Source organism: Tachypleus tridentatus, chromosome 9, assembly GCF_004210375.1.
Source record: "Tachypleus tridentatus isolate NWPU-2018 chromosome 9, ASM421037v1, whole genome shotgun sequence".
Taxonomy (NCBI): domain Eukaryota; kingdom Metazoa; phylum Arthropoda; class Merostomata; order Xiphosura; family Limulidae; genus Tachypleus; species Tachypleus tridentatus.
The window spans coordinates 114,298,195-114,324,229 of NC_134833.1; the positions used below are offsets into that span (position 1 = coordinate 114,298,195).

Consider the following 26,035-nt stretch of genomic DNA (forward strand, 5'->3'; position numbering starts at 1 on the left):
AACAGCTTAGCATGAATGTCAGTATTATGCTGGATCATATGCAATTTTTAGCCACTGCATAGAGGATCACAGAATGGCTCTTAGTTTTCATTTACACACGTTTAGCTCACAGCTCCATCACCTCTTGATTGATTTGACATCTAATTAGTTTTGGATTAAGGAGGTCAAATTCTTTTGTATGATGTATTTCACCATGTCCAAAGTCACACAGATTAATTTACTCTAATCCTGCCAAAAAGAATTTTAAGTACCATGACTTCTGAGAATTCCCTCTTGTTTATTATAACTGTATTGTATTGGAAAGAAATATAGTGATATTTTACTAATATTTACAAATATGTTGTACATAAAACATCTGCTTTGTTACAAAAGTATTTGTACTCAAGATAGGTCTGTGAATTAATCTGAACCAGTAATTAATAAGTCAGAGTACAAGGTGATGTTTATTTTAAGGATAATATTTCTGTCCATCATACAGTTTACATTATATTTACATAACCTCTAAAACCCTCAGAAATACATATCTATAGTTTTTGTAATACTCTTGCATGTTCTATCTGGTATTTACTCTCTTGTATCACAAACTGTCACTAACTCAGCAGTGCAGAGCAAAAAGAATAGCTGATAATTTTGATATCATATGCACAAAACCATGTTAAATGGCACTAAATAAAAGCAACAATACCACACATAAATCAAGTAGTTCACATGAATTTAAATAACAGTGGAAAAAATGTTTTCCAAGGCTAGTGTTCAGAATAAGAAACAGAAAGTTTAGTTTTCTATGCAATCAGGCATCTAAGAAGCAAAAGTCACAACTAACTTATTATAAACACTGAATGAGGTAGATGTAGTGTGGTTACAGGTTCTTAGAATTAGTCATTTTGTAAAGGAAAACTAAAGCATTTTAAACATCATTCATGCATTACTTCTTATTACTTCTGTAAACTGAAAAACAACCTATTAAATATGTCTGAACAGTTCATACAACTATACATACTATAAGAAATAATACACAGTTCACTTTATGCAAGAGCTAATGCTCTTAGATTCCCTGGTTTTACCAATGAGTTAAACCTATCATATTAATAGAACACAAGCCGTTAGATATATCTAAAACTTTAGAGTAAAATTTGTAACTAATTATTTCATATTACTTTTTTCATCAAAAATTGATTTTAACTCTTTATATTATACGAAAATGTGTTATGTTCTATATAATTTGTAAACAAATATAAACACACAGAAAAAATTCACGTACTTAGTTTTTTTGAAATCTTCAAAAAAAAACTTTTGTACTCTTACTTTCTATATAAAAAAATACATACACCTATAAACTGTCACTCCTAGAACTTTATTAAGACAAAAAAGAAAAGAAGAAAACAGACACATTGAATTCCTTCTGTATTTATCACTAACTCAGCTACTGACGAGTTAGAAATAGTATTCTGTTTATCTACCTAATTTCTTGTAATAGAGATTCTGCTTTCTGAAAAACTTCCGGTAACTGAGCAAAACATGCAATAGAAACTCCAAGTTTCATTGAAAACTGCTCATCCAGGGAAGCATCCATCTGATGAGAGAGAGGAAAAGTGAAAACCTTTAACACAAAATTCTTTTGTACAGAAGACTAATGGAGATATCACAGATGAAATATTAACTAACAGGTAATTTTTGAAATGTTCATTTACTTATATATATGAAGAATAATTACTTAAACTTAAGGACACTTTCTTGTAATTTTACAAACACGAGTCAAAATTTTCTACAAAATTTTAAAATTAATTATGAGCATGTGTGAACACTTCAAAATGAGAAAAGATATGTGAGGAGGCAAAACATGTCTTACGTGAAAAATGTACAATTACAAAGGAACTATTTAAATAACTTTAAAACTTATTTTATATACACCTAGACTCTAAAATTCTCAAACTCCCTTTTAAGACATCAATTACATTTTTTCATAGATGCAAAGCTACACTGTAAATAATAGAAAATATGAATCACTGGACTATTATTTCTGGACTAATAAGGCAAAAAAAACACCTGAAAAAATTCATAATGAAAAAAACCCACACAAGTTGTTTGTATAATCTAGTTTATACAAGAGTACTTTAGATTAAAATACTGTGGATAAAACAATAACTAAATTTAAACACAATCACATCAGTTAGAAACAAGTAACTTACAAGTCTCTCCATGAGTCTCGACAGGGATTCTGGTAGCTTGCTTGGTGTATTAGTCTTAAGGTTTGGTTTGATACTATGCTTGTGATTATGATAACGTTTCTCCATCTCAACAAGGCAGTATTTATTTCGTTGTGGATTAAAGCTAGGAAAATTATTATCAAAAACACATAAGAAAAAGATATCCTGTACTAACCTACCATATTTATTACTACAGCTTAACAACAAATACACAAAACACTGTTCCAGATAATGTTTATTCCAAGTATACCTAGAAGCTTTTAAATCCTGCTTAATATGTGACTATTACCACAATATTTCAATATGAACTACCTGTTCACACACAACTAGAATGATACGTTTTTAAACAGCTTAAGTCTGTACTCCAAAATACCTCAGTATTGAATTAATATAGTAAAAATTATTGGTGAGATTTGAGAGGTTGATGTTTTAGAAAAGAAGCCACTGGTTTAAATACATCATGATTGAACACAACATTTTTACTAAAATTGTTTGATATCATCCTCCTTTTTTTCTCTCTCCCTTCTAAAGCTGGCAAATACTTTCAAGGACTCTGCAAATGTAGTTCCTGTACTTAAAACATTCACCTGGCTCCATGCAGATTACTGTTAATAAAAATCAGCTTTTCAAAAGGCTTTTCAAGGCCAAACAAAGTACTATTTTTGAGGTTATGTAAGTATGCTTATATAAACGGTAAGTTACATAACAAAACAGCAAAGAAATACAGGAAATTACACATCAAAGTACAACAGAACATTCCCACCTGATGTAATATAACAGTAGCTTTAGTTCTCTAACTGTCAATTTATGATAAATACTACATAGCTCATTGGTTGACAACAAAGACTTGCATTTAGGAAGTCTTCTGTTATCATGAAAAGGCCTAACAAGTTGTATAAAATGGTAAAAGCCCCACAAGCATATATATAAGCTCACTCAGATTTGGCTCAGCCAGTTAACTTGAACATGGCCTGGCTTTATTTTAAATTAAACAAGTTTTATAATTCGGCATCTTAAGTGCACAGATGATAACTACAATAATTAATATCAGATCGTTCTATATTTTATAAAATAATACCATTTGTAAAGCTTTTGTGTCTTTCTAGTATTGATGTTCACTGCTGTAATTCCACCATATAGTCAAAAGTAAAAGCCCTACCTCGTATCATGGCCATTACAGAAGTAGTAGTTGTAAAGATAAAAGTGGCTTAAAGAATCAATAAAACTTTGCCTAACTAAGAACACATTTCTGATCTTTTTTGATGTCTGGTCAGAGCAGATTCCCCCACACCAGATTAATCAACAAACCTCATATATACTTTGCTTTGTTCCTAATGTTTTCATCCTATACAAGCCAGCATTTGTATGCACTGTCGGACACACAGTTTGTTAAAAGAACACTGTCCTATTACAGTTACTTTAAATTTACTTGATTATTTAACTAAAAAGAAGCACAAGTCTAATGTCTGAAAGTTGTCCAATTCAGGCTCCTGACATAAATTGCCATATCTATATGTTAAAGTCCAAGCAAACCATAAATATATAAATTACATGTGGACTGGTGGACTATGAGAGAAAGGGGAGGTTTTGCATTCCTTTATTAGTTTAACAACTAAGAATAAAGAAAACATGTAATGAACAATATTGCATCACATTACTCAAACATCTGCTATGTTTTTTGTAGGTAGTTGCAATATACTTAAATGTTTTACTGTGTTTCCTGACATACTAATAACTGAAAACAAACTCTTGTGAGTAATGAGATAAAATACATGAAAATATTATTATTGTTCAAAGCTGGTTTTCTAAGGTTGAAGATTGTTTAGAGTGTATCACATGTCTTGAGTTAATAAGATCATATAAATGTTAAGCATATGAGAAGCTAAATTAACAACTGTTGAAATCAATGGAACTTGCTATGAAGGTTGGTAAGATAGTGATTCTAGGCCTTACTCCTTACCCAGTACATTTATTCACAATTTCAATGGCAATGAATTTTTACTTCAAAAAAATTTTTTTGAGAGGATTGTGTGTCATTTCCCATTACTTTCGGTAATTTCAAGGCTCTACCTCAATAATACTTTTTTTGTTCACCACCAAGTAACTGAAGACACACTGTGAAATAAATACTTATGCTCACCTTTTTAAATTCTCCCAGCTGTTGTCTGATTTATGATGGAAGATCCTCTGAAACTCTTGAGCTGCTTCCTTCAGAGAAGGAAAAAGAATTTTTTGGGTTTGGCCATCATCTCCCATACGTCCCCAACGAGCGAACAACACGTAAGTCTCTCTAGTGTGGTGTTTTATTACCTGAGAAAACGAATAATAAAAATATAAATTTGGAAACAGGCTTGACTGTAATATCATGTTCAGGTTGTGCACAATCAGCAAGTGCATTTTATTAATTGTGTTTTGAACAATGTATCTTAAAGACCTATCAGTGTGAGTGAGAGGGTTCAAGAAAGAAAAAAAAAACATTGTAAGTAACATGAGTGTGTAATTATATTAAAGTAACATGAGTGTGTAGCCAAATTTGGTTGGTTAATTCTTTCAGAATCATGTGTTGCTCACAACTCAACTTTCAAAATTCAATTGAAAAATTAATTCTATTTCTATTTCAAGAAGTGTTCATAACCTCTCTTTTCTACTTATATTTATCTCTCCTGCCAAATTTAAGCATTTCATTTGGCTTGATATTTATCTGCTGTTTAGATTTTGTCTTTGTTCAACAGTGAATACATTGGTTGAACTAACGCTTATAAAGCTGTATAGAGTTCGAGCTTCAAATAACAACCATCAGAAAAGACAGCTTCTACGCTTCAATGCTTGATAATTAAGGATAAAAAGTGAAAATTAGTTATGATTTAAAAAGAAGTTAGATATGATCATTGTTAAACAAAGAGCCTCAGAGAGTTTTGAAATATTTCCCATCTTTATGAAGCTTTATGATCATCAATAACAAAAACAAATTCTAAGACAAAAATAAATATTTTGTTCTTTTAAAAGTGTCTCACAACAAAATCTTGAAAATTTCACAAAGAAAAGTTAAATAGATAGTTAACCAACCTTGATGAATATTTCCACTCAAATATTAAGCTCTATCTATAAAGTTTGTAATGAGTTTCATGCAGGATGGTTAAGTATTATAACACAAATACATAAAAGAGTTAAGAATCTAACTAACTAGATTCACCATGGGTATCCTCTACACAAAGTTTTAGTGTCTTAAATTCAAAATTTGATTAAACTACTTTCTGTTTATGTTATGCTAGTATAACTAGTATAAAGTACTTTCAAAATACATTCAAATATTATCAACTTTATTACAGCTTACAGAATCAACAAAACAATGTGTAATTATGGTATAAAAGTAATTTACTACTTTGAAAAAGACAAATATTAACTTTTATTATGGAGTAAGAAAAACCAGCAAACAGTAATTTGGGTATAACTTCAGTGTTTGTTAAGAATATGTGAATACTGTTGTGTATTATTTAAAATTCACAGTAAAATATAAGTAATGTTTTAATCTTGTATCAAAGAGATAAATTCTGTCTGTAAAAATGTACAGTAAAATTTCATCAATTATCTTCTTGGAAATAGAAAAATTACACTCTACCTGCATCTTGTAAAAGTCAAATAATCCATAGCTTAGATCCACTCGAGTTAACAAGGTATCAAATGGAACATTCTGATCCGGATCCATAACCAGCTCTCTACATAGTAAAACAGATTAGAAATCAGAAGTACTCATGTTTTAATTAACCAGTGTTTTAAATTTTAAAACAACTTGATAACTGCTTCAAATCAAAATTATCCATGATACAATTATACACTAGGTGTATAAAAACAGAACTAGCAACTTACTCATGAAAACTGATGGGAAAACAACCACAGAAAAGATATCTACATATTGTTTTGAATAGCCATTTACATATTTTTGGCAATTTTAAAATAAATCAAAACTGCTCATCTGAGGAACTTCCAACATCTCTTTCATTAGGGGCCTCCAATATAAAAATTTTGAAAATCTAAATACACATAACTATTTTGAATGATCTTTTACAACACCACACCTATTATAAAGACAATTCTTAAAAACAAAACTAGGCCATGAAAAAAATTTTTAAAGTAGTTGATGGAAACAAAACTGCAAGTCCACAAGTTTTGTTAAAAATAAAAATTTAGATCAGTAAATGAAAACAGCCAAAACAATCACAGTATAATGTGCACAAAAGTTGTGCATAAGTTTCCCAAGATGAAAAAAAAAATGGACACTGTTTATTTCTACAGTAAAATCATCTACAACACAATAGTGTAAGACCCATGTTAAATGTGTTTTTAGTATTTATTTCTTACTTTGTGTAATACAGTTGCTTTCCTGGTTTTTAATGCAACAATGAATTTGTTTTTTACTGGTTTCCACTACTGTATTTTTTAAATGTTAAATTCTCACTGAATTACATGATTTGTAATTTACTCATCTTTTAATTTCAAATATTTATTAATTCACTTTACTTTTGTTGTTTTAACTGAAACAATATATAAAAAAAACTGAGAATTAATTCAAAATGATCTCACTTTGAGAAATAAAACAATATTAACCAAAGTACTATTGCACTATACCCAATATCTGCTAAACCAGAGAGAAAATCCACTTCAGGTTCTTGTTCCTTAACATCAATTTCTTTTCTCAGTTTTTCAACCATAGCTGCAAAATCAGTCTTATAAAAGTATGCTGGTTTGTCCATATGCATCCCATCATCTACTTTAGTTGGAGGCTTCATATGTAGACTATTCACCTGGAGGTCAAATAAAATAATGTTGTTACATACTTAAAAACACATAAACACAAGGAAATGTTTTGGATAAAAAACAATGCATACCCATATCAGTGATTTTATCATCTCATTCCTATTTTGTTTAACAGGAAAAAAATAGTTATGCAATTGAAAACAACTCTTTCCTTGTGATTTAAAAGCTTGTGAGCATGTTAACTTAAAACAACAATTCATGTTCTATAAGAAATACAGATAATAGTAAAAATGAAATATGCCTTTAAATAACAGCAACAAAGTATTAAACACTTCCACCTAAATATAGCCTAATAATCTAATCATTTTTGCTTAAAAAGAAAGTTTAACATCTCTAGCAATCTAACTTAACCCTATGTGCACGACTGAGGTCAAAATGAACATGTCATAGCTATTAAATGTTAAATTCAAAATTCAACTAAACTACTTGATTATCAATATAAATCAATACACTCAAAACAGTTAAGAAATCAACTTTTAGTTTAAAGTTACATACATTTTAATTTTTAATTTAAAAGGAAAACACTAAAACAATTGCTCAATATAACCTCTCTTGTATGTCTTGGCACATTCACAACATCTGTTGTACAATTTACATTTCATTACATCCACCATATAACATTACTTAACCAATCAAAAACTCAAAACTTCCCATAGTGACAAACTAGAATATAAAATAAGATGTTTCCAGCTCCTTGATTTGCTTGGATATCCCTGTATTCAGCAAACTACCAGAGAAGCCCCCTCTCATACTTTTATATTTTTGAAACCATTATTTACTCTGATTGCTGATCTTAAATACATATTTCTGACCAGCACAAAGAGAAAATACAGAACCAGGTAAATCTGATGGTTGTTTGGGAAACTCAGGGGAAGGAAATTCAAAATTCATGATGCAATATTAAGCAGTTTTTGTCTTAAAATAGTATTTAAATTTAATAAAAATTAATATGTATTCACATCAGTTTGAGAAAATCAATGAGGCTGAGTGTGAGAGTTAGCAACCGAATATCCTGAGAGCTGAGGGAAAGAGGGTTTTGTAGTTCCTATAATACATTGCAACAATCCAAACATACCCTGACAGCTCCTTTAACACACTGCCATAATCCAGACTCATCTGTTTCATAACAGAAACTTTTAATAACTCATGTAACAACACTATCACAACCAAACCTCACCTGTTCATTGAAAGGAATTTTTAACAGTTCCTGTAATGCACTGAGGAGAGATTCTGCCTGACGGCTGACAGCCAGCTGTAATGGAGTAAGACCTGTGTTGTCTGGAGTATTGATAGGTGCTCCAACCTTGGTCAGCAAGTAAAGAAGTGTTGTGTCACTGTACGTAAAGTTAGCATGGGGACATATCAAATGATGCATCACTGTCCACCCATTCTTGTCTTGTTTTGTCAGGTCAACTCCACTAGTTCTCTCAAATTCAATGCTCTGGCCTAATGAATACAAATTAAGTTTACTTTCACTGTCCTCATTTGGTTAGAGCTTCTGGATTAAGTATTTCACCCTTACAATCAAGCTATAGTGATTAAAAAAAATGTAATATGTTATACTAATACTTGCAGTTCCTAGTTAACAGAAATAAGTTTTTGATGAATGAATTAAAATTGCTAATATATACCACAACAATGCACTTGTACAGAACACTATGATTACTATGAGAAAGTAATTCCCAAAATGTAACATCCTATGAGCCACTTTTAAGAAAATATCAAATTTTGTAAATTATTTTCCAGGAAATTTTTCACTTACTTGAATATAAATTATAAAATACAAAGAACAGGAAATAATTGTTTTATGACACAATAAAAGTGTCATAAAACGTTTATTTCCTGTCTTGTACATTATGTAAACTGTAACACAATTGCAAGGTTTAACTTTAGTAACTCACACCACTTTGATTAAACCTAAACATTCTGTCCACAGCTTAATTTTAAAAAGGACAAAAAAATACCTCCCTTCAATTTTCCATTTCTCATAAGAAGGTTTGGAAGTTATAGTCCACTCAGTGTGATGGATACTCACAAAGAGTTTTGTTTCTTTCATTACAGAATTTTTCTGAGAACCTCTGAAACATTTTGAAAACCCCAAAAGGTTTTGCAAACCTCAGTTTTGTAACTACTGCTATAAAAAAAAAACCACTATTTTCTGGAGAAGACTTTCACCACCCCGAATATATCTCAGTTGTAAATTACATGCAAGCCACTAAATTAGAAAATATTCTAAATACCCAATAAAAACTATTAATTCATACAGTTGATACATCTGAATACAGGTTACTTAATCAAATATAATATAACCCAAAAGAACTATTTATTTAAACTAGAGACATCCCAAGTATAGAATATTTACTTAAACATGAGATAAACTGCATACAAGCTATTTATTCAATGTGGACTATATTTCAGAAAAAAACTACTCACTTAAACTCAAGATATCCTAGATACAGACTACTCAATTAAAGAGAGAATTGTGCAAGCCATATACTGGTAACAAACATTTCTCTGTATTTAATAATGTTTTATGTTCCCTGTTATTTACATGGCAGTGGAAAAAAAAAAAAAAAAGGAGAGAGAGAGAGAGAGTAAAACACCAAGAGTAACTCATTCTCTATACCTACCTGACAATGGTTTGTAATCACTGTCTGGATTATATGAATTGTTCAATAGTAGCTTCACCATTTTCACATCATTCTACATGATGATAAAGATTAAGAAAAACCTGTAATTCTGAAAGCAACTTTTTTTTTGCAAAAATAATCAATCAATGAGAGTTGCTAGTTTCTACAATAGTATCAAACACAATGAGATGTGATAAAAATACTGAGCAGATATAGTTCTGAGATGTGTTTTACAGTCACACTCACTGAGCAATATCATGTTTCTATTGTCTCTTGTATATTTCAAGATCATATGAATGAGATATTTTATTCTAGGCCAAAGATCGTTACGTTAACTAGGTCTCAGGATAAGTTGAAAACTCAATATTATTAATCTTTAGATTGTAGCCATAAATTAGAATTTAACTAATAGCACATCAATTATCTTTTGTATGTAAAAATTGCCAGCTAAATCTTTTACAAAAGATAAGAGCTGCTTATGCTAAATGAAACAATGCACTAGTTCAAACACATTTATAGGTCTTAAAAAGATGTCAGTGTAAAAAACCTCTTTTGATTATAACTTAAAAATCAGTAATCAATTGTGTTATTTCATTAACAAAAACTTTCAAATAGTTTTCAGCACAAGGCAATATTAAACTAAATTAATAATCATTTAATCAACCAGAAATATTTCAGAGAAAAAAAGAGTGCAACTGTACTTTACTTGTTCTATAGCAATTATGGTGACATTCATTTAAGACAAGTAAAGATACAACCTAATTCACACACATATAAGGAAGAAGAATAGAAATGCATGTGTTTGAGAAATAAAATCCACCAATTATGCCACAGTTGGTACATAAATATAAAAGTTCTAACTTACTTTAACAACACATACTTCATTATTTTTCCCATGCCAAAAGAAGTTTGTACTAGGGCTAAATACATACATTAAGAAGGAAAGATAAATATCTACTCCCAATCTAGAGCGTGTGTGTGTGTGGATTTTATGCACAAGATCTGTACGATAAACTATATATAACATGGTGAATATATTCTTAAATAGCTTTATTAATGTACTAAACATTTTATTTAGTGATAAAAAAACAATCCTTACTAGTCGAACAGCTAACATTAATGGAGTTCTCAGTTGTTCATCAGCAAAGTTTAGATCTGCTCCATTTGAAATCAACATTTTAACAACTTCATAGTTTTGTTTAAATATTGCCACCATCAATGGAGATAACTTTGAACAGGTATCAGCTTCTAAATGGGTAACATCTTTGGTGTTACATGTTACACCAGGATAAGGAGTTTCCCAAACTGGATAGTGTGCAAGGGTGTTAAGAGATGCACCAGACCTTATCAGATTGAGACACCAGTTCCTGGAGAAAGAGGAAGCAAAATAAGGAAAAAAACAACAACAAAAAAACATACCTTTCCTATTATCAAATCACTTACTGTTATTGTAACAAACTGCATTATGTAAAATATTTTTATTTAAATTAGTGCAGAAATTTGAAAAAATACCATTCATAAAATAACTGAAATACCTATGTAAAATTACTTAATAGTATTAATGCACTTATTGAATTATTCAAGTGCATAAATACATGTTAATTCAACCAAACTGAATACAAACCCCAACTAATTATGAGAAGTTCCATAAAATTTTACAAAAATTACTGTACCTAATTCCTTCTGGGAAAGGTTCAGAGCCTAATCTCCAAAAGAGAGCAGAAAACGGAGTACGTTGAGATTTATCTGGGTCAGCTCTTATTACTGCTACCATTCCCATTTTATCTAGAATATGAACAAATAATACAGATTTGTCACATAACACAAAACCAAAATAAACATACATGATGTCAAATTATTGTTTTTAATTATCACTATTTTCAAAATAATCAGCAAAAAAAAAAAGAAAAGAAATATATTTCGATGAAACCTTATCCCAAAGTTGTTTTTTTTATCACACTACATTAATTCATATTATTAAATAGTGTGAAGCAAGATCTGTTTTGACCTCTCAAATATGACAGATTCCTGATACAGATATAAATATTAGGTGGGTGGACCTGGGAGCAAGAATCAGTATGTACACAAGTTTTATAAATACCACACAAAAACCATGATGATGCAACCAAATTGACCAATAGTATTTTTTTGCCAAGAAAGTAACAACAGTAATTATTTATTTTACGTTGTTTTTCCTTCTAAAAGTTTTTTCATACACTAATTTATATATAAACAATACACTTTTTAATAATTCTGTTTAAGCTCACTTATCAGTGGAATACTAACAAAAGGTAGCAGCAAAAATATAAAAAAACTTTTTATTTCTGCACGATAATTTAGATATAATGCTTTTGTGCAAGCACACTTACCAGTGAAATACTGACACAATGTGTCATTCCAATTCAAAGCTGCATATGTGACCACAGAACAACCATGTTCATCTCGTGCCATAACTGGTACACCTTTTTCTATTAGGGCCTTTGCTACCTATCATTGAAAGAAACAACAAAACAAAAGCCTTGTTATTACACTAGACCATGATCATTTTAAGTTTTTGCATAAATACCTGTGAAAATCAAAAATAATTCTATTACTAACAAACTCCATATCATACAGTCACAAAAAAAAAAGTTATGAGAAAACAAAATTTAGACGACAGATGAATCATCATAAAATTATATTTTATACGATTCAAATATCCATTGATAAGCAATTAACTCAGGGATGACTTCTTACAGCATGATCACTAAATAGCTAAACTCTTTAGCTCAATCCTGTGCTATTATCTAAATGACTTAGAATCAGCTGCAGCACAAACCTTGTGTAGGGTTCTTTCAGCTTTATTTTGTATCTAATCTTTTGGACACTACATGTACAGAGACGTGTATGCAAAATTTTATTCTTGAACCTCAGCCTAAGGTTTGGTAACTAACTTTGCTATGGCAGTTTTGGTAGTCTTTCTTTAAAATGTTTTACTTTTATGGCCTACACCTTTCCCTTGAATGGCCTTATGGATAGCACCACAAATCAGGTCTGCAACACCTTATTCCATACCACTGAAACTATTTTCTTAAAACTCTTCACTTCCAATATTCATTTGCAGTCAATCACCCTCTATAAAATTGGCTTTTATACAACTTAAGATCAGCACTATTAATAGAATATTACCCAGTTTTATCAACAACTAGAAAAGGAAGAGTGATGACTATTTCTATAAAAAGAAAGAGGAGATTAGCCAAAGAAATAATTTTAAAAATTATTTATAAGCCTGTCATTAATTATCAAGAAATTTTCAGTTATAACCTGAACATAATTACTTCCACACATACAGTAGTTAATATTCAAATTATACTTTATGATAAACAAAATTGAGAAAGAAAAATTCAAGTAAAACATCTTCTCTTACATATGACTTTAGAGGTTGCAAAAAATATTTAGATAAAATACATAGATCAAACAAAGTTAAGCTTTGACTAACATGTCTTAGTTCCTAATAAAAAGACTACAAGTTCTATGAAGAAAGAATGAACTAAAATTTTACCTTGACTTGTAGTTCTCCTTGACTTCCAGCTTCTGCTTCTCGTGCAAGAAGATGTAGCATGGTTTGTTTTTCACTATAAAGAGTCCAGCCAAGTTTCACTCGAGAAATAAGCTTCAGAGCTAATTGATAATGTCTAGTTGTAATAGCTGCCTATGAACAAACAATATTTAGTACCATTATATTAACACATAATCTCTTTCTTAAAAAATGAATAACTTTTATAGTGAAATGCAAATTAATCATATAGTCCTACATGCACAAATAAAGCTGTATTAGTAAGAATTAGTTGTGTAATACAATTTGAAAAATCAAGTTGGAAACTGAAAATATTATTGAAACTTAAATTTTTTAAATATTATGGTAACAGAAAATTTAATTTAGCTTTTAATTAATAAAGATTAATTCTATGTTGAATAAAATAAAGTTTAATACATTTTTTTTATACCTGTAAAATTAATTGTTGTATGATTCTTCAATACTGAAGAATGATGGCACAAAAATGAAAAGATTTGTTCTGCAGAAAAGTCATACTACTAATCAGGGGCGTAGATTTTTTACGCCCGATGGGGGATGGATGATTTTTGCAACCAATTATGTGGACTGTTCAATTTGCAAATTGGTAATCTCTGATTATGTGAACCTGAAAGCTGTAAACATGCAGTCACAGAGTAATCTTGTTGCCACGAAACTTGCATGTATACTTAGGCCTACTGACTGATACTTACGAACTATCAATTACATCGAAAAGCTTAGAAGCACGCCAACATTAAAGATGTACATTTCAACTACTGAAAAAGCCTACATCTAGGTCTACTTATGTAATTCGATTGGTAAAAATATGAGAATCACAAGAACAAACACACAATTTGTAGGCCTGTGATGCAATAAAACAATTCAACAAACCAACCTGTAGGGGGGAATAATTATATGCACCATACCCCCCACCTAAAATGAAGGGGGTGTTTACCCCCATCCCCCCAGTATCTATGCCCCTGCGACTAATGCTTCAAATGTTAGTGATGAAAGTGCTTATTAATATTATTATAGTGAATACTTTCACAGCACACAAGATTTTATTCTTAAAGTTAGGCTCCACATTTAAAACTTGAATGAATTCAAGTACCTCAGTTCAAGTTTAATGGTACATCTTCCACACTTAAACTATCTGTATATATGGGCTATCACTTTGACCAACCTTTTAACTGCCATGTAAACATGAAATTATGCATACCATAAACTTTAGTATACTAAGTATTCATTCATGTAGTTTGACAAGATTTTATTACAAGTCTGTTGTACACAAATAAATGAATTTTTTTAATAAAATGTTTTTTGCTAAAAATTTATCTGTGAAGTTACAGTTTTTATTGATTTGCTCTAAGTCAAAGGTGGTTTTCATATTAAAAATTAAAATATGTCTCGTTACCTTACTGTGTTCACATTTTATTTTCATAACATCTAAAATTTGATAAATGAATATCATTTTTTTTATCCTCTGGGTAAAACTTCATACTTAATCTTATATTTTCTCTACCCTAACATTAACTACAGGGAAATAAAATATTGAAGAACATAAAATAAAATTATGAATATACCTCTCTCTCTTTTTTTTTTTCTACAGTGACTATAGACTGTAAGAGACAATCACAATTTTTATCTTACAACAACCTCGGTTTTCTAAACATTTCCCATTGGCTTGCTTTTTCATTTTATTATTTTAGAATGCTCTTTAGACTTTTATCTAACAATATGATAGACAGTTAACCACAATAGAGAAATTACCATAAACAATCAATCAAATTATAATCATGTAACACAGTTAAGTGGAGTTTCATTCAAAATTATTTAATTTTTTTTATCAACATTTTATTATTTTCACCTGAAAAGTTTCTAATTTTTATATTTTAATAACTTTTGTTAAAAAATAAATAACAATAAATAAAATATATTCATAAAGCAAGACATATAAGACTTACTATTTCTATTCAAGAATGCACCTTTAAAAGCTGCTTGTTTCACACTATGCTGGTTATCCACAAAATAATTCACATTACTTTCAAATATGCATTTTATAACACAAAAATATATCAGGCACTAGAACAGAATGTCCATAAACTACTATAATTTAATTAGCTTTCTAGCTAGTGTACATTTTGGTTAACAACTTTCAATACTTATCACAGAAGTAACTTGAGTCAACATATTACACTGGCTTAACAGTTAAAAAACAAAACAGAAAATCACCATATTGTTGTGGTAACACAGCCACTATTTCTATTCATTAAACTAAAAACAGGAAAGTTTGTCATATGGGTAAAACAAAAAATAACAACACCCACTTAAACAAGAAGACTGGACACTAAATTTGTTTTCCGAGTTATCTATTCTATTTGGTGAACTCCAAAAGGCACATAAGGCTACAAAAAAAAACTACAATAGGAAAATCATACCCTCAGGCATATCACCTGACACTGAATTCAAGATGAAATTCAAATTAAACTCAAGTTATAGTAGCAAATGACTTAAAGCACAAGTTACTCACGTTCCTCTTGGAGAATTTTTTTTATTTTATTTTTTTATCTAACCTAATAAGCACCTACTCTAGTTACCTTTATAACAATAAATGAAAGATATTCATAACAGAAAAGAAATTTAATACTTACACTTGGGTTGTTTTTTCTATCAGCTCACTGACTAACAGTGACTAAAAGCCCTTAACAGTGTCTTTTGAAATTATAATACTAGTATGTCAAATAATCTTTCATTTATTTCAAACATACTCTTAAGTACATAAAATAGTACACAAAAAGGAAGAAATATCCTATAACTACTATAAATTTAACTACATTACTACAACATAAGAGCTTGAAAATAAATTCCTTCGCTGTTTAGCCTGAACTCAATGATGATAACTTTGAATATGTAGGTGAAATAAATATTATTTTCTATTGAAAGCAGGGTAGAATTTTGTATCATTTGGTAAATTAAAACTGTTTATTGGTTATAAATGATGTAATTTCAAATAATGTAACAGAATTACTAGAAACTTACAAAAGAGAGGATGCAACAGGAAAGCATGGCAAGTGGGTTTGATTTTTTAGTTCATATTTTCATAAACAAAAAAGATTGAAAGTTATAAATATTTGGCTATGCTTTAGCAATATCTATCCTATAAAGAATAATTTACGTGAACTAAGACATTATGAAGGGATAACAAAAAACAGAATACAAGCATTGTGGAGGAAACAAATATTACATTACATAAACAAGAGCAGATTGAGCTTTTATTCAAATATTTCCCTTTTGATATTAAAAAATTAAAACTTGTATTAATATTTGATATATTAACAGCATTTTGATGTCAAGTATCTCCATTTACATTGATAACAAAGTAATTTAATCAAACTTTTGAATGCAACCAAGTAAACAGTTGTGACTTGTACACTCTTACCTACCCATATAGTGTTGATAAATAAAACCCTATTCTGCTTTTTACATACACTATAAGTACTGATAATGAATCATACCTCCACAGCAAGACTTAATCCTTTTCCCACAGCTTCTAGCTGATCTAACATTAGGTGTAACACTCCCTGCCAATCTATGCTTACTGCTTCCTATTGCACAATAAAGTTCAATCATATAAACAAGACTACCATAAAACAGCATTTTCCAATAACTTCAAAACAGTAGCACAAAATTTTTATTTAATTTTTATGAGAAAAAAAGTACAATGTCTATCAACCATAATATGTTCAACACCTTTTGATAGTTGTACATGTATTTAAGAAAAAGCAAAAGTTACATGTTAAAATGTATAAAATATATTAAACCATTTTATCCTGACATAAAAACAATAAATAAATAAAAATATATCTGTTTCTGTAATGAGAGATAGAGGAAAAAAGAATAACTGCAAATTTGAACTATACAGGCAAAACAAATGAGTTTTTACACCTATATATTTTGTCTGTCATCCACAGAACTATGGTAATAAATTAGAATTCAAATTATCTCTTAATTTTAAAAGTTATTTGTCTAAAATGTTAAACATGGAATAAAATGAATGGAATCACATGACACACCTGTAAAATTGAATATCTAATTGGAGACTGAGGTACTTTCTTTATATAATTCCATTTCCAAGTTCTTTTTTCCTCTCTTTCTGGTCTCATCTGGACAAGATCAAGGACACAACTGGCACCTTTCTGAAGTAACATCATTGCACAACTAATTGAGGAAAAATAATTTTTCTCATTTCAAGCACCAAGATATAAACACAGTCCACAAACGTAATACATTTGTTGAAACCCTGTAATGGTGCCACTCCAAGTGATTTGATAATTTCCTGAGGAATTATAGCTTTGAAAACAGTTAAAACAACTGGATAAAACTAACTAAACTAAGTGACTCTAACAGTAGAGAAAATACATAAATTTAAAATTATTTTATTGTTTCTTTTAAACCTTATTTTCGTTTATGAATTGTGAAAGTATTTGTATTAAATTATATCAGTTTGAAGGTACAGAAATTTTCTTCATTGAAAAGTTTTTAGGATAACTCGAGTTAAGGTGAGCTTAAACAGTTTATTGCTGGGTGGGTTGAATTGGTAATAAATAAGACTTTATTATAATTTTAACACAGTAATAAGTGTGTAATGTTTGGTAAAAACATGAAAATCACAAGAACAAACACACAATTTGTAGGCCTGTGATGCAATAAAACAATTCAAAATGACTTTAACATTTGTCAGAAAATAATTTTATCAAGTTGTGAAAAAATGAGAAGAGCCAAAGGAACTCTTCAGATTACATGTATAATAATTTGGAATTCACTTCATAAATCCTAAATTTTATATGTAAAAATCTATCATATGCTCAACACATACCTAAGACAATGCCATTACTCAAATTCTTTATTACCAACACTTATTTTACCACAGTAAAAACCTAGTATTTTTTATACTTTTCACATAGCTTAAATTTAAATCATACAACACAAAAATTATAACATAATCAAATTATTTTGTAAAATAAAACTTTTGACAGTTATACCTTCATCATAGAAAGTTTTAAAACCATTAGAGAATTAAGAATATAAAAATTAAACATCTACTCATATTGCATAATATTATTATGTTAACAAATAGCAATGTTTAGCTTCTCCACATAAGTTGTAATAATGTTTTGTTCATACACTAGAGCAAGACACCACCTAACCCTTAGAAAAATTAGCTATATAACACTAAATTTGCAGTATTTTTTACATGAAAGAGGAGTCTTCTCTTTTATAACATAGTATTTTGGATTAACCAATGCTGATAATATAGTCCTAAAGCACCTAATAAGCCAAATTTAAACAATGTTATTATAATTTGTAAATAATTAATTCAATCAAGTTATAACCTAGGAATGTCAAAGCTTATATTATGAATTCTAGTAATGTGGTTCATCTGAAGAGAAAAATAAACCACTAAAAACAAGCATTTCAAATTATCAAATTAAAGTAATATACTTCTGATTATTTATATTCATATTTAAGAAAAACAATTACAGTAAATATGATACCAATTTTCAATTTGTTTTGGAAAACATTATTTATGCAGTAATACCACTTGCATGTCACTCACTTTATCCATCACCAACACAAAAAACATCTTTTTCAAGAGAGCTATACTTTTGAACAATAAAAAATCAATTCTGTAACAATTCTATAATATAAGAGCTGCAGATCTCCTAAATAGTACTAACTCTGATAAAAACTACACAAAACTTATTGATGTTCATTCTGTTGTATTGACTTTGGTATAATCACTAGATTCCAGATGATTTCAGAATATCTAAATCAATAGTTGCTTATATTCCTGAAAAAATAAGGGTTTAGGACCCCTAAACTCCCTCTCATACATCTGTACCAGCTTATACAACATTAAAGAATAGTTATTCCTTTTGGGAACAATGGATGGGAGTTCAGATCACCACCCCTGGGTCCATACCTGTTTATACAGCATTAACGCTTAAATGGGGGCCATCATCAATTGATACTGCTACCTACAACATTCCCACTATTTAAGGGTTAAAAAAGTAGAGTTACATAATGTAAAAAAAAATGTACATTTTCACCTTATTTAACAATTAAGTAGTCAGAACTGACAGTGTGTGCGCTGCTATCCAGTTGTCTTCCCTAAAGTCAGCATTCAAAGTTAATGATATAACAAAGACAGGGCAAGCATGGAAATTAAACCCTTTAAAAACTGATGTTATTTGACATATCAATGATGGGATGTAATAAACAGGTGCTAATTCAATTTAGAAATGCTAAAATATTACACTGAAAGTTTTTTAAAGTAAATTACATATTACTTTTTTTAATGAATGAATTAAAATTATTTGCTTTTTTAATTTCAAAGTTTCAATTCCCCATTTTGACATACTAGATAGTATAATAAAACTCAAATTGAAATCCATAATTATGAGATGAAGTGGCAATTGTACTACAATGTATAAAGAACATTTGGTAATTTCAAGTCACATTCTGTTTACAGCATGAGTAAAACTCAAGATAGAAATGTCTTATGTACCTCAGAAGTAAAACTACCTAATTTGAACCCTTTTGTCGTCTTTAATAAGGAATCAGCAAAAATGTTTGCTTTAATATATCAAACTCTAAATTTAATTATCTACATTAACACAACTCAAGCTAACCTAACCAAACATAACAAAACACTTATATAAACATCAAAGGCTTTTGTGCGTGTTTTTACATTATCCTACGTATAATTTGAGAATTTAACTCATTTGGAGCAGAATTTATTTCAAAAAATAAATATTTTTTCTCATCTTTTTAAGGTTCTTAGTCTAAACAATATTTTTCAAAGAAAGAGTACATGGCAGTCAAATATAATTGGTTGTCTACTTCCACCTACATTATTGTCATTCAACTACTGTTGAATCAATTTTCTAAAAATTAAATGCAAACATCTAAATATTAAAGTCATATGCCAAATACTCTTAGTAATAATTCTATTGGATTATTTTAAATGGTATTTATTTTGGATGAAAACTACTTAAATTTAAAATTAATACCATCTTGATCATTGTTTTTACACAAAGTTTCATTGAAGTTCACACAGTACTTTTACATATAATAATAAGCTTACCCTTCATGTTTGTTTAACACAGACAAGCCTAAAGGAGTGTTTCCCATTTTATCTTTCACATCAAGTGTCTTCATTTTCTACAAATGGAAACAAATATAACCATAACATCTTAAATCCAATACTGATTGCTATTTAAGAAAAGTATAAAAGTTCACTTTAACACAGAATATATCCTACATCTATAGTTAAGAAATTATACAAACTAACCTGAGCAATAAGCATGCAGGAAATGGATGCTCCACAAGTAGCAGCCAAGTGTAGTGGTGTCTGTCCATTATTATCGGCCACGTCAACAGGACAAGCTCCCATAGCTTTGATTAGCAGATCCACCAATTCTACTGGGTCCTTGTGAAAAGAACTGCTCTCCCTGGGGAAAAAGTTCCAATTAATTTAGCTGTTTAGATAATACAGTGGTCAAAAGTAAAAGCATGATGGACAAAGTTATATCACAAACAAATCAGCCCTGCAGTAAATCATAAAATCCCTCTTCTCAACAGTTACACTGCAATATTTAAAATGTTCTTCTTCTCTTTAATTAGATAATTTAGATCAGCAACCTGAACAAGCAATGAAAATATCTGCAAGAATTAAAACAAATCCTTGTCCATCGCATCATCAATAAACTGCAAAATCTTTTATTTTTCAGAAAATAAAATCAGGGGCAGAACAAATTATTTGACCTTTCCTCACTTACAAAAATACCATTCACTGTCTGAACCAACACATGTGAAGTCCTTTTGTTTTTGGTTGCTTTCAGAATAAAACATCTAAATATAATTAGAATTATGAAGAAGCTACTGAATTATGCCATAAGATTAATAATCATGTTCTCTTAATCATAAAATATGTAATGATTAGTTTAGAATATCAATCTGTATCTTAACGGTTTCACTACAGGTTAGGTCGCATTGGCCGAGTTCATAATCCAAAATAGACCATTAGTTTCCATACTACAACTTTTATGTTTTCATGTATTTTCACATAATTCTGAAAGCTTTCAGTAATCATTAAGAAATTGTAATGAAATTTTGTATAAAAACCTTTTCCATGAACATAAGGAGCCAAAGTGCCTACTGCTCGAGCTGCAAAGTGATTTTCATGTCAAGATTAGATTAAAAATACTTTTCTTCACCAGAAAATTTTCAGATTTCATTTTTATAACCTTTACAACCTCATAAATAAGTTTCAAAACGTTTTTCTTTGGTGAATTCAAATTTTGTCTGTTATTTTCTCTACCCTGACTCTATACAAGGTTGGTGAGTTTCACTCACTTAATATCTATCAAAAAAACAATTCAAAATAAATTTAACCTTCTGTTTTGCTTTCTAGAATGACTTCAAATTGTGTCACAAACCTAAATTTGTTTATTCTAAATAGTTTTAAACTTGTTACTGTACACATCTGTTTCTACTTAAGTTTTACTGTTCTTTATATTATGTCTAACAAGTATTCCAACCACATAAGATGTAAATCACTTGGCAAATGTGTAGCTGACAATAACTTACTGAATTACATAATGCATGGATTACTCATGGGCATACATTAAGAAATATTTCACTATTATTATTCATATTATTCATTTTACCAGAACTAACCTAAAAAACTTCTAATTTTTACACTTTGGTTATTTTTATTATATTAAATAAACAATACACAAGAAAAACAACAAATAAAGTACTTATCTGGTTCTTGTAGTGGTACTACTACACTAAATACTTTTTTATTTAAATAACACACCAAAGAATAATAATGCATAAAAAGCAGATAATGTCCTATAACTATCACAATTTTCCTGACTTCCCAACAAAAGTTCTGAAAATTTCAGCTGAGCTAGTTGATGCATTTCCCATAGGAATAAAGTTTGAACTGGAAGCAAAATAGACAATTATCTGTACTAAATCCTTAGCTTTCTATTGGTTATAAAAATATATTATAAAATGACAAAGACAAACATTTACAATTTCTGAAAGAGGAGATGTGACAAGACAATTCTGGTATTCTAGTTTATGACTCTGTAAATAAATATGATTAAAGGCTGTAAAAATTATGCTTTGCCTGAGTAATAACAATCTTATTACTGAATAATTTATGATGAATTTTCTACTTCTAGAAGGGCCTAAATAAATTGTAGAAGAGGAAATGCCTATGTATTTCATGTTTATTGGCACAAAGCTACTGGGCTATCTGTGTCAAACAAGATGTAGTATACTATAATGGTATATGGAAATTAAAGTAAAAATATGTAAAATATGTAAAATTAAGACCTGCCAGGAAGACTGAAGCATTAAGTTCAAACTTGCTGTCAGTCACCTGAAGTTGGCCTTTCCAGTCCTGGATTCAGGTCAAAATAAAATTAAAATGTGTGAAAGAAATCACGCCAAAACAGTGTATATATATATAGTCCAATAAAAACCTTAAATTAAGTTAAAAAGATCAATGGCTCTTAAAAATGTAAAAACATGAGTAAAGCAGTCAGTATAACCTATGACATTGGTCAAGGGTAAACCTACCTTAAAAATGTTTTAAATGGTATCGTTTTTCTTGGTCGTAACGACAGCATGATAATAAAATATGTACAATTGTGACCTGCATGCCACACAGATCACACATTGGTGCATCAGTACCAGATAAAAAGAAGTGGTGAGTTAAAAAACTGTGACTAATGCATAGCCTATCCAAAACAACTTCCTCCATTTGATCTTTACAGAAACAAGATGGCCAAAGAGCTAAAGAAGCCTTGATTTGAAAAAGCTTATTATTTTGTTGCTCACTCCAGGTCAAATGTCAACTGGTGTACAGTCAGGTTTTGATAAATGGACTATAATCCATGTATGAAACAGGTACGGTGGTGATAGAGTCAGAGCAGGTGGACTTTGCCGCTCTGTCAGCTAGCTCGTTCCCACAAATACCAACATGACCTGGTATCCACAAAAACTGGACAGAAATAGATGATAGTGAGAGATGGGCCAATTTGTTTTGGATATTGATAAGAATAGGGTGGTAACTAACATGGAATGATGTCAGGGCCAATGGACAGCTGAGTGAATCAGTATAGATCGTACAACTCGTATTTTGCATAGTTTCAATATGATTTTCAGGGCAATAGAAATGGCATACAATTTGGCAGTGAACACAGAAACTGTAGAGGCGATTCTGTGTGCTACAACCAAACTGTAACAAACCATGGCAGAGCCTACAAAGTCACCTGATTTTGAACCATTTGTATATATGGGAACAGATGGATCATTTGAAAGATGTTCAGCAAATAAAGAGCAATATTTCGAATTGGGAGTACCGGCCTTCCTCAAATGACTAAAGGATAGGTAACAGTTGGGGATAGTAATTAGCCATGGTGGAAGAGGCCAAACTGTTGATACTGCTATGCTATTCAAAGATAGATAAAATTTTACGGTTGAAAACCACTTGCTGTGGTCCTCTTAGGTACATGATTGATTGCAGTTTGTAGCTGATGCTCAATGAACCTCACGTTTGATGTCAGTCATCAAACTGAAGAATAGTAAGAGAGGCAGAAGAAAGGTGGCATAGCATCTCAATGTATATCATCAGGTCCAACTGATGTATTGCCAGACCCATGAAGCAAAAGTTTGAGTTCCACCAGTGTAAGAGGGCGATTGTAGTCATAGGAATGATCAGTTGAAAAGGAAAGTGGCAGATGTTCAACTCATATTTTAATAGCTAAAGAGGAATGGGATGAGTTTCAAGAGCTAGATACATGAAAGAAACATTCACCAAAAGTATTGGCAATGCTTTGAGCATCAGCATCTTCATGGCTATTGAATATTAAGATAGAGAAGGGGGCAAAAGTATACCGCCCACTCACCTTCCAGATCTTGTCCCATAGGACTTTTGAACTGGTGGTTGAAGAAATGCTGGAGGTGTATTTAATCCAAGATTCCTTCTGGCTTTAACATCTAACTCCCCGAGCCTGTGCATGGGCTTACTGAAATGCAATGGGGTTTGAAAGTGTGGGATATCTACGAAATTTATCCCAAGCACGTTTCTTAGGTTTTCATGTTATGGATCAAGCAGAATTCCACCAAGGGTGAGGATGCCATGGGAAGGATGTCAAGGTTTTAGGGATGCACTGAGCAGCTGCTTGGACAATACAGTTAGTTATTGCTGCTACACAATCATCTATCGATGATTTACATAAGATGGCAAGATCAAATTCAAAGAGAGCAGTGAAAGAGGGCCAGTTGGCCTGGTCCAACTTCCACTGAGGCACATGGGTCAGGTGGCACTGACCACGACCAATCTCTCTCGAATGATAGGAAAATTATCACTACCCCATGAATTGATGTCAACCTTCCAAGTAAAGCAAGTGAAAAGCAAAGGGGAGCAGATAGAAAGATATATAGCAGTAAATGACTGACTGGGTGCATGAAAATAAGTGTAACAGCCAGTATTGAAGAGAGACAGGTTGTGATTCAGGAGCATATGCTCTATAGCATGACCCCTCACATACTAGAGCCACCCCAGAGGGGATTATGCCCAGTTAGATCTCCCAAATTTAAAAAGGGGATTGGCAGTTGCTCAATGAGGGCATCAAAGTCTGATGAATGATAATTTTTTCCAGGGGTAAGGTACAGAAAGCAAATAGTGATGGTAGGACTCAAGGAGATACGGATAGTTACAGCCTCCAAGGGCATATTCAATGACAAGGACATGGGGGAGTGGCACTGCTGGTTTATCAACGTCTTTCTTTACAGGAAATGTTTGGAATGATAAAAGTCAATCAAATCCTTGATGTCATTCACATTTGATTGAAAACCTCGACAGTTCCATTGGACTAGTGTGGCCATTTTTATTTATTTTGGAGGAAAATAAGACAAGGAGACCTTCTGCTTGTGACCACGCTTTTTTTCTTTACTGGATGTGAGTCGGTCACTCTCTAGTGATCCTGCTCTGGATTGAGTAGGCAGGTCGGTGTTCGTAGACATACATTCCAGTGATTGAGGACGTGAACAAATGGTTTGTTTAATTTTTGGGGTGTCAAGAGAGGAAGACCCCATGGAAACACCTGGACTTGAACAAGGTGAAGTTGGACAATGACTGGAAAATATGGTATGGACAGAAACAGAAGTAGATGCTGATTTGTTAACTTTGTTGATTTTGGAGGGTACTAGATTAAGATGTGCTGTTAAGGATTCTGTAGGAGGCATGAAAAGGTCTGTCTGGACTCCTACTGTAGTAGTGGAATGGATTACAGTAGAATAAGTCCAAGATGGAATTGGGAATAGTAATTTCCGAGCCTCTGGGCAAGTAATATTGTGAACTGTTTTTAGACGTTGTACTCCCTTCTCTTCTACCCATTTAGGGCAAGAAGTAAAATGGGAAGGATGTGGACCAATACAGTTAATACAACGCGGTTCTAGTTGGCATTCAAAAGCATCATGTATCAGCTATCAGCACAATGTACACATGTCAGGGAACCATGGCAAGATGTTTTCGAATGACTGAATCATTGACAATGGAAACATCTGATAGGGTTAGGAATATAAAGCCATACCTTACAATTCAGATATCCTGCCTTGATTGTTGTAGGAGGTCATGATGTTGTAAATGTTAATATTAGAATATTTGTCGGCTCCATAATCCCATCTCTACAAGTAAAAATTCAGCACACGGCTGTAGCACCTTGGCAAGTGAAACCTGCAAGGAT

The 26,035-nt window shown here is 30.9% G+C and overlaps 1 protein-coding gene across 1 annotated transcript in view; it reads right to left on the reverse strand.

Annotated features, from left to right (window-relative positions):
- LOC143227456 (poly [ADP-ribose] polymerase tankyrase-like) overlaps window positions 1-26,035 on the reverse strand; it is a 117,017-nt gene that overhangs the window by 19,633 nt on the left and 71,349 nt on the right. Inside the window, exons 35-49 of the mRNA XM_076458900.1 lie at window positions 20,560-20,719; window positions 20,353-20,429; window positions 17,279-17,423; window positions 16,721-16,810; window positions 13,194-13,343; window positions 12,022-12,139; window positions 11,326-11,437; window positions 10,752-11,019; window positions 9,653-9,725; window positions 8,200-8,468; window positions 6,834-7,009; window positions 5,827-5,923; window positions 4,348-4,517; window positions 2,190-2,331; window positions 1,461-1,573 (exon numbers count right to left, since the gene is read on the reverse strand). Of these exons, the coding sequence (XP_076315015.1) occupies window positions 1,461-1,573; window positions 2,190-2,331; window positions 4,348-4,517; window positions 5,827-5,923; window positions 6,834-7,009; window positions 8,200-8,468; window positions 9,653-9,725; window positions 10,752-11,019; window positions 11,326-11,437; window positions 12,022-12,139; window positions 13,194-13,343; window positions 16,721-16,810; window positions 17,279-17,423; window positions 20,353-20,429; window positions 20,560-20,719 (2,160 nt within the window). The remainder of the gene's footprint in view (window positions 1-1,460; window positions 1,574-2,189; window positions 2,332-4,347; window positions 4,518-5,826; window positions 5,924-6,833; window positions 7,010-8,199; window positions 8,469-9,652; window positions 9,726-10,751; window positions 11,020-11,325; window positions 11,438-12,021; window positions 12,140-13,193; window positions 13,344-16,720; window positions 16,811-17,278; window positions 17,424-20,352; window positions 20,430-20,559; window positions 20,720-26,035) is intronic.